This window comes from Morus notabilis, unplaced genomic scaffold (genome assembly GCF_000414095.1).
Source record: "Morus notabilis unplaced genomic scaffold, ASM41409v2 Scaffold169, whole genome shotgun sequence".
Taxonomy (NCBI): domain Eukaryota; kingdom Viridiplantae; phylum Streptophyta; class Magnoliopsida; order Rosales; family Moraceae; genus Morus; species Morus notabilis.
Window position 1 is genome coordinate 270,246 of NW_010357428.1, and position 12,917 is coordinate 283,162.

The 12,917-nt window shown below is 31.5% G+C and overlaps 1 protein-coding gene across 1 annotated transcript; it reads left to right on the top strand.

Annotated features, from left to right (window-relative positions):
• Positions 1 to 8,471: 8,471 nt before the first annotated feature.
• Positions 8,472 to 9,307, top strand: LOC21394394. Its single transcript, XM_024170440.1, has 2 exons — positions 8,472 to 8,711; positions 8,835 to 9,307. The coding sequence occupies exons 1-2, from the start codon at positions 8,472 to 8,474 to the stop codon at positions 9,072 to 9,074; spliced, it is 480 nt and encodes a 159-aa protein (XP_024026208.1). The 3' UTR covers positions 9,075 to 9,307.
• The last annotated feature ends 3,610 nt before the right edge of the window (positions 9,308 to 12,917 follow it).

The following is a 12,917-nucleotide window of genomic DNA, read 5'->3' on the forward strand; positions in this document are numbered from 1 at the left end:
TGTGATGGAATGACATTTGTTATCCAGCTAGAAGAAAAGTTCTGGTTTTGGAAAGCGATTGTTGGTCAAAAAAGATGAAATATTTATAATATGATTGATCTACACAACAGAGCTAAGGCTTCAAACAGGGAAAAAACTAGAAACAGAATCAATGACAAATATTGTGGCAGAAGAGAATGAGAGTGAGATGTGGTTACTTCTTCATAGAGCTAACTCTTTCTTCAACTGATTAATTGGTAAAGATTGTAAAAAAAGGCCTTGATCATCTTATGCTCGTTAAAATTGACTCGGTAGAAGTCTGCGCTTTTTATCGTCTTCCATCTGAAATCAAAATTGGAGATTTTGTTGCGTACCTTAATTTGAAGGAGTTGGAGACACGTACATTAAGGCATCAGCAACCAAAAAAAAAAAAAAAAGTAAAAATAAACACACTTGGAACCCAAGAACGTAGCTAATGTTATGACTAGGGGGCTCAAGCCCCCCTCAACTTTTTTTCTCTATATTTACATAAAAATATCTTTAAAATTTTGAATAAAGCCCCCTCTAAAAAATTAAAATTACAATTTTATACCTTTTAAATTCTTATTATAATTATTAATCCTTTCTCATCAAAATTTCTGGCTTCATCACGGTTGAAACCCATGCTTTCTCAGAGCAACCCCTTTCTAGCTCTCGAAGAAGCTCACTTATATATATATATATATATATATATATATATAAACAATATAATTTATAAGCAACAGAGCAAATTATCAAAAACAAACTATGTACAATTTGCTCCCAAGGAAATCTTGTTTGGTGTAGATTTCGATGTGTCTTTTCTACATCCATCCAAGGTTGTCTTGTTCATCCCCTTTATAGCATCTGGTCGATAAATTAAACCACATTAGAAAGATGAGTGAGACTTATCTCTAAATTGATACTTGAATGGTCACTAATAAAATAGCAACAAGTCATGCCGCTTTTCATGTCCATGTTTGTGTCCGTGCTCGTGATCGTGTTGAATATTTAGCATCCTTTGTGTTTTAAAGGTACGTCAAGCCCTATCTAATTAATAATCATGCCGGGCTAACGTCTATTTTTAATAATAATATTGTATTATCTCTGCTTAAAGTTGGGATGTTGACATCTATTTTTAAAGAGAAAATTACTAAACTTACCATTAGAAGTACATAGGTCTAAACTTTTACTCTTTAGTCTTGATTACCTTTTGACTAATATTATAAATATTAAAAATGTATTAATTAAGAGTAAAAAGTAAAAATTAAAACTCAAATTCTCCTTTTTCTCATAGAAAAATCTTAACAAACACCTATTAAAAGCGCATGGGTCTTGATTTTACCACTTACTCTTGATTAAAGTGTGACGACCCTAGCAAGTAGCCGTCACTTAAACTCACTAAACATGTAATCGCTTAAAATACTTGAATTAATTAAACTGAATATGCGGAATTTTTTTTATATATCATATATAACAAAGGAAATAAACTAAACTTTAATATTAATTAACTTATATTAGTTTTTAAATTATATAAGAAGTCTCAGTCTTCTTAAAGCCATACTGCATACATATAATTAAGAAGTCTTTATCATAACAAAACATATAACGAAATTAAAATGCGAGCGGTATCCATTTCTCATTCTCTACATTCCTCGTCTGCCACTGAGCACAACCCATCATTCACCTTTCATCGGTTGTTTTCCAACAATATAAATACATCCTAGGGGTGAGTTTATACTCAGTAAGTAGGAACTAAGTCTCGCTAATTAAAACAAAGTACTTAAAGTATATTTGTAATGCATGCATCAATTATGCTCTTTTATAAACTTGTTTTATTAATCTTTTAGGCCTGAGTGTTCGTACCGTAAAGTATGCGCACGATCAGCGAGTAGAAAGGATTTGTAAGGTCTCCAACTACACCGTGACCCTAATTGAAAATTTTACCTACTCAGATACTGAATGATTGCCTCCTCAGGCCTTAAATCCACCTTGTAAGTCGAGTAGTTGGTACGACACTCTTAAATGTTCTCATTAGTCATATTGATCTTATTAGTGAGCATGCAATATGTTATGGCATAGCATACTATAACTTTAAGCATAAACATGCATATAAAACATGTATAACATTCTGATTTTAAACTTATTTATACTATAGGCGAGATTCCTACTTACTTACTATCAATCAAGGTCGGGACTATATTACTCTCTGAGGTTAACCTCTACTATTGTGTTTTGTAAAGAAAACCCACTGATAGTGTGAGTTTAACTTAATATAAGCTAGTCTAGTTAGCTTAGTCTACTTAGGAATTTATTCCTATTCTTAAGAAATATTTCCTTTTTAGGAAAGATTATTTGACTTCTTACATAGTACAAAGATTATTTTAAATAAATCTTTATCATTTAATTTTCTTTAATTGCCTTTGCTTATTCAGTCCTAGATTGATAACTTAGTCTTTTAACTGGCCATCTAAACCATGGTCTATATCTAAGTTACCGGTTCATATTTTCTTAGTTTGGGCCTAAAATTATATCAAGGCCCATTAGTCTACAACATGTCTACAACGTTCCTTTACATTAGTGTGTGAGACTTAGGTCGAAAAATTACAGGCCTAGTACGGGTGTTGGGCCTATATCTAGTGTTTTTATAGAAATTCTCAATCCGATCTTATTTTAAAAATTTTTAGTAAATCATATTTTACCGCTAGTCATATTGTCGGTTACTAGAAATTGGTGCAGGGACGCACTTAGTGATTATTTTTTTAAAAATAACCATAAGTTTGTAAACCGTTTAAAATTTTCTGTTTGGCCTCATTTATTAAATTATGTCTAAAACTTTCAATTCCTATAAAATTCGGATTCAAACATTTTGGAAAACATTCCTTGTTAGAAATTGGAACCGTTTCTAATCTTACCAGTTAATTTAATCTATTTTTGCTTAATTTGTAATTAACTACGCCATAGAGTTGGATTCTCAAAATCTACCTTTACAAAGTTTCTTCATCTCATTGCGATCTAAAAGTTTTGTATTTTGCAAAAAACAAGATTCAGTATCGGAACGACACAAAATCTTAAAATTATTGGCTGCACAAATATTATTTTGCGCAGTTTGCGAAAATGACCCAAAAATGCGTCCTAAATTCAGAATTGTGATTTTTCACAATCGTGGAGATTTATCCGTAACGTCAAAAACTTTAAGACACGTGTCTCACAAATCTAGAAATTGCCGTCTAATGGGTCCAAAAACAGTAAAAACAGAAACTAACTCAAATTAGTAGCTTTAGATAGTTTTTATAAAATTCTAGGCAGTTTTGAAAAAACATTTAAAAACACATTTAGAGGTAGAAATGAGATTTTTCTCAGTCACGAAAAAATTTTCAGCACATCGAGATCTACAACTTTAGTGAAATAGCATTTTTCTTAATTTGGACTCTAACAGCTCCGAATTTTAAAGCAAAGTGTACTGAAAGTTTTTTACCAAAAATTGAAACTTGACAACTTAAAAATTAACACTATATAGCTTTGAGGAATGAACATGCATGACTTAGATCAAGTTTTAACCACCTTAAACAGCAACCATAGACCATAAAATACAAACTAAAAATCATAGGTCTAACACCAAAACCCATTGCATGTAAAGATCTAACCATAAAAATCTAAATCTTGAAACAAAAACAAACTTTGCTCTTAAAAATGAAAAAAATCAAATTAAGTTTGATGAATCTTACTACAAATTTTAAGAGAGAAATGATTTTGACCACCAAAGTGAGAAATTCTTAAAAGATTTAAACTTTTCAAGGAAAGTTTGAAATTTAGAAAAATCAAAGAGAGAAATGAAGTAAGAACATGAATTTTACCCTTGCAATCAACAAGATAAACCTTCACGGCCACCCTTGTTCTATCTTCTTCTTTTTAATTTGGTTTAAGGTTTTGAATGAGAGAATTGAATAACTTTTTGGGTGATAGTAGAGGGGTGTTACGGCCAAGGCAACGGAAAGAGAGAGAGAGAGAAAAGTGAAATGAGAGAAATGAAAGGAAAACAATGAGAAGGAAAATGAACTTTAATTTTAAGTGTAGGTATGTATAGACAATTGACTAAACTATCTTATCACTAATTAGGACCGTCTTAATCCAGTTTTATAGACTAAAGTTTGATTAAGAAATGATAAGTACGGCTGGTCATACTTAGTAAAAAGTGAGAGAGAAAGATGCTCTTAATCATGGCTTGTAATTCTTTTCAAATAAGGTCAACTCTAGTCAAATCTTTGTCTCCTACTAATAGATTCCTTTAACAGACTAAATTTGTACGGGCAGTAGTTTCTAGATCAATTTTTTGGATAAATGTTTTCTGACAGTTTTTAGTCCATTGTTTAAAACACAATCTATCACTATTTTTGGAGAGAATTGGCACTGCTTTAGATTTTAAATTGCGTAATAATTTGAATTGTTTCAAAACTTTAAAATTTGTTTTAGAATAATCTAAAATATGACTTTAACATACTTGACTTAATTTCTCTGTAAAACGTAATAATCAATGGTGTCGGTTTCTGAGCCTGACTTTACGGTTTTACTCAGAACTGATTTTATTAATTGATACTTAAGGACTTCTTTAAATGTTAGAGTGCTTTTCAGAGCACTATTAACATTGTACGGTACTAAAAAATTCTAATGAACATAAATACGAGTCATAGTCGAATCGAAATTTCTCCCGTCTTAAATCGCGGTGAGAATTATCGACCGAGTCATAATATAAAAATTTTTATATAGAATTTTAGAATAATATTATTAATTTCATAAATCATTCATTACAAAACATGTCATTGTCCGGAAAATTCATGATTTAATTACGTAAATTACACTAATTAACATCTTAATTTTCTCGGTCATTACATAAAGCCTTTTCAGTCAAATAACTATATTAATAAAAGGGTACTAATCAAATATAATGAGTAAAAATTCATACTTATACTTATGCAATTTTCTCTTAGAAAATTATATTTACACCCCTAAAAAATATAAAGACACCCCTGAAGTAGTAAAATAACTAAAAAAGGCACCTTAAAGAAAGGAAGAAGAAGCATTTTCAATACCTCTAGTGCACCCCTTTTTCCAATAGATTTTCTTCACAAACTCCTTTTTTTTTTTTTTTTTTTTTAATTTTCACTCGCAGAGTTCTCACCCTCTTTCTCCTAATCTTTCAAACAAGAAACTCTCTCCCTCAGTTTTAAACCCATGTCCCCTCTGGTTGTTTTCGTCCTCTTTTATTTATTCATTCATTTCACATTACTCTCCATCCCACTCTTCCATTGCTTTTATCCACTTTTTTATGATGTTTTTGATGCGAATAATAGTAATTCTCCCAAAACGAGTTTATTCATAGAAATAGTGAAAAAGAAAAACTCAACAAAGAAACACAAGACAAATTGATGCGGGACTGAAAGAGAAGAATTTAGTTGCAGTGTAGATGGATTTGAAAATGCATTCAAGTTCCCTTAAAAGAAAAAACAAATGCATTCAAGTTTTGTGTTTAGATTTGAAATTGATGGTCTTCATCCGTCAATGATTTTTTCCTTTTTTACTTGTTGATGATTTGATCTTACAGCAACTCGCGGGTGTGTTAATGGTGAAACTAAACATTTAAAACCTAATCGTACTAAAAAAAAAAAAAAAAAATTAGGGGTAAGAAGGGGGTGTGAAATGAAATTTCCCTTTTCTTTTTCTACCCGATATTCAAATGTAAGGAGCCCAAAAGGAGTTAAGATCAGGCCCAAGTCATTGACAGGCCTGATAAAGGGATGGATGCCCATTAAGACGACCAGGGTCCATTAATGATGGCAAGTTCTGAACAATCCGAAAATCACGGACGTATAAATTTAAAATAGAAAAAGGCTCGAAGTGCAAGAGAAATTGAAATAATGAGACTGGTAGCACATGCCTGCAAATGTAGGAATTCTTCTTTTTCATAAAATTAATAACATTTCTTCCTGAATGGCGTGAACTTTGCCAATTGTATTGTGATGGTTTTCCCATTTTTGTTTGATTTGTTTATATAATTTTTGAAAGGTGAACTTTGACAAAATGACGTGCAGAGAAAAGGAAAACAATCCAACGCCAATTATATCATATCCATGATTTGAGCCTGCATAGACGAAATTAGTGACCTGATGGCAATTTTTTTTTTCTTTAAAAGATAGATTTATTTGTCCCGCAAAAACAAAACAGAAAAGCAAAGAAGATCACATTTGACAAAATTTAAGCTAAGAAATTGAGAAACACAATACATTATTCTCTTTCACATAAATTCATTTTTTAATTAAATTTTTAACTCGATCGAGTAAAATAAACGAGACCTAAAACTCATCATTGCATGCCCATAATCTTCTAAAGATCCAATTATAGAACGCCATATAAAATTAAGGTGAACCCTTTTCTAGTGTCTACCACATGAAGAATGTAAATTCATTCGGGCAATAACAAAGCAAAGTACAAAAACCATCTCATAAGAGTTGTAATGATCCTCAATTGAGTTTTAATATCAATGGGAATTATGGTGTCAGCTTTTTGCAATATTTCTTAGCTTTGACGTGTTTATTGTCTTTCCTTCCTCTTTTACAGAGAGGCAAACAAAAGAGACGAACATGAATGCCAATGCGTTTGCATGTGCAATTGTATCAGAGATGCACATGAAGCTAAAAATAAGCCATTTTCAAGAAACATGCTTTCTGGGTCCAATCTGGGCCACTATTTCTTTTCGCACTACCCCCCACCAAAAAAAAAAAAAAAAAAGTTTTATCTTTGAAATTCCCTCCTTTCATTATTTCTTCCGTCTTTATATTATATGTGTGTGTATCTATATATATATATATATATATAATGATTTTTTACAGGCTTGTCGATTGTCATCTGATTTAATGCAGTAATGTCTCCCCATCCCCTTGTCTTGGCGCTTCTATAGTTCTTCTTATTGGGTCCTCTCTACTCCTTTTTATTATTGAGCAGCTAACTAAAGCTGAGGTTTACATAGCTCAATCAAATAATTCTGTTCCCATTATGTCATACATACTAGACCAATCATCTAAAGGATTTCAGGAGATGAAAAAAAAAAAAAAAAGGTAGTTTGCAATATGTATTTACATAATTTGGATGATGAGCCCCATAAGCATTTTAACCGCATATTATTCACATTAAAGTTCCTTATCTGTTCTTTGTATATTTATTTCTTTTAATATCTTGTTAGCGTCTTGGAGGAAAAGATTAGGGGTGACAATTTGTGTCACGTGTCGTGTTTTGATCGATTTTTTAAAATTTACAGTTAACCCGAACACGACCCGTGACGAAATTTTTTAAAAACCGCAACACGAACACGATATGACCACTTTACGAGTTGACACGATACGACCCGAAAATGACCCGTGACACGAAATTGACTCGTGAATCCGAAATTGACACGAAAATTATATACTTTTATTTACTTTTTTACATATTAGAAATAACTTAAAATTCATAACCCACTAAATTACAATAACATCCATTGAAATTAAGTAAATAATAGTATAAGATTTTGAGTATAACTATCATGATATCACAAGTTCATAATAAAATTTAAAATATGAAATGAAAAATATATATATATTTTTTAGTTTTTTACGAGTTTCGTGTCGTGTTCGGGTTATGCGGGTCCAACCCAAAATTGACCCGTGTTTTTCGTGTCAATTTCAGGTCGACCCAATTCTGACCCAAACCTCTTTTTTCTCAACCCTAACCCGTAAAATTCGTGTCGTTTTCGAGTCGTGACCCATATTGCCGGCCATAGAAAAGATGATGTCGTGTGGAGAAAATGCCATGTCAATTTTAGGGTCCGTTAATTTGCTAATTCGAGTTTTTAATTTGAGTTGATATGTGACTTTATGTGAGAATTTTTTACTGTAGTAAAAAAGTTAGACGTGACTGTTTCTGAGAGTTTTTTACTGTAATAAAACTCAAATTCTAAACTTGAATCGGTGAAAAAAATGAAATCTTAGTGCAAGTTTAAGTATCGATTTCGAAATCTAGTTACACATAGACAACCTTTTTATGTGTAAATTAGAAATCTTTAAAGTTTTTGAAAATATATATATATATATATATATATTCGAATATCAATTTTTTTAAAATATGTTCCTCTAATTCAAAATGTCCTAAAGCAGCATTTATGATATACATGAATCGTGTTTATTTAATTTATGGATTTAAATCAGTGATTTAGAAAAAGTTTGGTTCATGGATTAGAATCATGAGATTAAAATTATTTTTTATTTACGTATATTTTTTATAAGAGATAACATTATAACAAATTATGAACCATAATTTAAATCATGATATAAATCTTCTTACTAAATGTCTCTTTAGATTCTAACTTTTGAAAATTTAAATTTTTTTATAAAAAAAAACACGGCAGCCGAACCAAAGAATCCTTCAAACAGACGCATCCTAATATGACTCAAGTAACACTAGTTTCTCAGCCCCAAACTCGCACCAACTCACTATACCCATCTAGTTTAGCCATCAAATCTGAGGGCGAGAGCGATGAACCACCTCCAAACCAAGCGTTGTTGAAGTATGGTAGTCTTGGGAAGAGAATTGCCAAGACTAAGGACGCGATTGCGAAGATCTTTAACAGACCTGATTGTGGGAAGCATATGATGAGGAACTTTAGAGGAACTCACTTTGGTAATGTATGTTTGCAGTTTTTTAAGTCTTATTCGAAGAGCATTTTCGAAATTTTTTGTTATGTGGCTTGGGTCCTTTGGTTTGAGAGAAATAATCTAGTCCATAATGCTCATGTTCGTGATGCGTAGAATGTGGTCAGCATTGCTAGGTGTGCTGTGTTGGAATTTCAGAAGCTTGCGGTCTGTTCGGAAGTGGCGTTGCTTGATCCTCCTACCTCTGTTGTGTTGGCTGGTTCCCCACCGCCCTGGGGTGCTATAAAAGCTAATTTTGATGCTTCTATTTTTCCAAATTCAGAGACTTGTGGTATTGGTTGTATTTTGAGAGATGATTCTGGTGTGGTAATTGTTGTTTTGGCTAAAAAATATTAAGAGGGACTTCTCTCCTTATACTGGTGAAGCTTTGGCTATTAGAGAACCTGTGTTGTTGGCTAAGGAGTTAGGAATTTCGGGTTTGATTATTGAGTCTGATGCAAAAAAGGTTGTGGATGATCTTAGAGGCGGCAACTCCCTTGCTCCCGAAAATATTATTTCAGATATTCTCTCTTTGGTGGCAGGTTACAAGGATTTTTCTTTCAATTTTACCAGCCGATCTAACAATGGTTGTGCCCATTCTTTAGCTGTGTTAAGGTCGTTTGGTTGGAAGATTCGTTCTCTGATTCGAATTATTGTTCGTGATTCATTATATTATTTTTTCTCATAAAAAATACACATAAATCAAAAATAGTTTTAATTCATGAACCAAACGTCTCCGTACTCTTCTTTGTCCGTACTCTTCTTTGTTCTTCATCTGCCTAATTTGGCTTTAGTGAGCGTTAACTTTTTTTTTTTTTTTAGTTTCTGCTCCTGACTCAAATTCGGTAAGTTTTGCTAAGGTAGCAAGTTGTGTGGTAAACTATATTTTATAATTGTATTATAGTTATATTCGTATATTTTGTACTTCATTACTAGATTGTGGGTAAAGTTGTAGTTGTCAGCAGTTCCTACTTCCCACCAAAAGAAAAATAATAATAATCACAAAAGTATAGATAATGTGGGCAAAGTTTAATCCATATATATGTACCTTGCTGCTACAGAAGATTCTTTTAAAATGTAGATTGTATTCGTAACTGGTGCAGATAGTTTTCATTGGTACTGATCCATGCTTCACTGTCCTTCATTAGTGATTGTTAGTTTAAAAACATCTCTCTCTTTCAAGGAAAAACCAGAAAGTTCTTAAACAATGCTACCAAAAAAAGTAGAAGAATATTGAGCAAGCATTATCATCTATGCTTAAATCTGATGTAGTAGTTTAGCGGTCGCGTATTACAATTTTAACAGTCCAATTTATCTTTATTCAGGGGCTATAGATTATGAGGTCATGGGCAATAGTTATCGATCCATCCCAAAAATTTTAGACTGTTAATATTTATTATCTAATACTTCCCGCTCACATGCCAATCTAGACTATACAAAATATTAAGAATGGGCTAATCAAAGAAGGGGAGAATGCAAATACAAATGTAAAGTAGACAACATATTCATGCGTGACAATTTACAAATTACAATATTTTAGGGATTTGAACTCAAAATTATATAGTCTGATATCATATTAGTTACAAATCCATCTTAAAAACTCAAGATATTAAGAAATGGTACAATAATAGAATTTATATTATGTTATAGGTTCGTTCAATCGTGGAAGAATGTCATGAAAAATATAACGGAATTTCTCTCATAGAACCAGAAAAAAAGAATTACCGATAGTTCTATTTTTTCAACCGTTAGATCTGCATCAGAAACTATTTGTTCTGCATACTTTTTTAATCTTATTTAATTTTGACTAGATCTAACGATTAGAAAACTGTTCTTATTGATAGGATTGTCTCCTCTGTAACGACGACATTATAACACAAGAAAAACTTGCAACTCGTACACTGTGGAAGAATGTCATGAAAAATATAACGGAATTTCTCTCATAGAACTAGAAAAATAGAATTACCGATAGTTCTATTTTTTCAGCCGTTTTCAACCGTTAAATCTGCATCAAAAACTATTTATTCTGCATACTTTTTTAATCTTATTTAATTTTAACTAGATCTAACGATTAGAAAATTGTTCTTATTGATAGGACGGTCTATTAGAGACAATCCTCTGTAACGACGACATTATAACACAAGAAAAACTTGCAACTCGTACATATATAGCTTATTGGCGATGTAATATTATTGGGACATCTTGAGTTTGTGTCTCATTATCCTATACTTTCTGTCTTCTGACCAGTTAGGTTTATATTGAACCGTTTCCTTGATCTTTAAATGAAAAACAATAATTAAAAAAAAAGAAAACAGCTCGAATGTCCAGACATGGTTCATCATTGGTGTTACGTGTACTAGAGATCAGAAGGAGAGCAAGAACAATATAAGCTTTGTCTATTCTTCTGTATTCAATTGGCTCAATCCAAATCTCTACAACATCATCTGAATGGGCCTTTATTGACCCTTTTGTGACTCGCTCAGTGAATTCAAAGATTTTCACGAGCAAACCCACGTTTATATTCACCATCTTTCTCCGACAGAAATTCAGTGTTCCGAGTATCAAGCCCATAAAATCCCACTACCAAGTGTTTGTTTACCTTTACCTGACAGCAGTCAAGCTAGCTATGAGAAAGAGCTCATTGAATGATCGACCTTATAGTTCCAAAGTAATTGGAGCCGAGCGTATGTAATAGTTGTACAGTTCGTTAAAATAACTTCAAATATTCGAACTTAATGCATAAGGTGTACATATTTTATAATTAGATCTGATTAAAATTACATTAAAATAAAAAAAAAATTATTGAAAACAAATAGGTTTGGATAAAAATTTCAAGATTAGAAAACAAAGATTTATATATATATATATATATTTTTTTTTTTCAGATCCTACATTAAAAATCTTCTAATGTATGTAAAACTTGTATTTATGGTACTAGACACGAGGAATAAGATATATAATAATTAATCAACCCAATATATACGCCTTTGAAGACAGAGTTAAAAATGATAATAATATAAACCATAAATCAGTGATCTGTCTGTAAGTGAACGTCTTTATCTTGGGTTTTATTTTCCCTAACTAAAAATCTTGATTCAGTTGTCGTACGAAATTCCTCTACCTTTAATAATGTTGAGCGTAGAAACATTTTACATGTGATGCCTATGGCCTAGAAGGCATATGCATTTGATCTTAAAGTCAAGAAGTGTCTGTCACTACTGATCAGTAGCTTTTTTTAGCCAACAGAAAATAATAATAATAATAATAATAATAATAATAATAATAATAAACAGTACCCTTTTATACATACATATATGTATTTATTTATTTTTTTAATTATTTTTCCTTTTCGTTGCTGCTAGAAATTAGATCACCGCCCAGTCCGTAGCTTTCATGAGCCCAAAATGGCGATTGATCTTTTAAATGAGCATGAGACTCCCATGTGAAAATAAAGTCTCCTTTGGGTCTTTAATGCCCCCGTACATGCCTTCATTTATGCTTACTGGGGGACCCTAAAATTGACATTACGCAACTTCATGAGTTACCATATGTCCAATCCATTTAGCAATAAATATAAGAGGAAAAAAAAAAAAAGGGAAAGAACCAAAATACAATCCTTTGGCTCTTCCTTGATATAATATAATAAGATAACGTTTTCGTTCCTAAAGCAGTAATTCCTAAATTTTGTAAAGTTTCTCGTTACTCATTTATAATGTATGTTTGTCAAATTTAAGAACAAAATAATTTCAATGTCATCCAATGATCTATTTTACCGGTAGTTCCCAGCCTTTGCAAAAAGCTTGCATTAAGAAAGAACTACTGATTTTAACTTTTAAGAGAGAATTTTGTAGTAGAACAGAAAAAAAAAAATTCAGGGACAAGCGTAGTTCTAAATAGTTAAATTTTCATGAAATTATGTTAAAATGACACTTTTTTTTTTAATTTGTTTTGATTCTTATGGTTACATACATAATAGGGCAAAATGATGTCATATTTAATGTTTGCACGTATAGTATAATATTAATTTCACATCTGACATTATGTTTAAACAAAAAATACTGTCTTATTGCTTAGAGACTAAACAAAAATTAGCGGGAAAATATCACAGAATTAATCAAAAAAAGCCAAGCAAATAAACATTGAAAATAGAAAATTTGGTTAATGACACTAAAGGGCAAGCCACTATTGGAAGATGCGGAA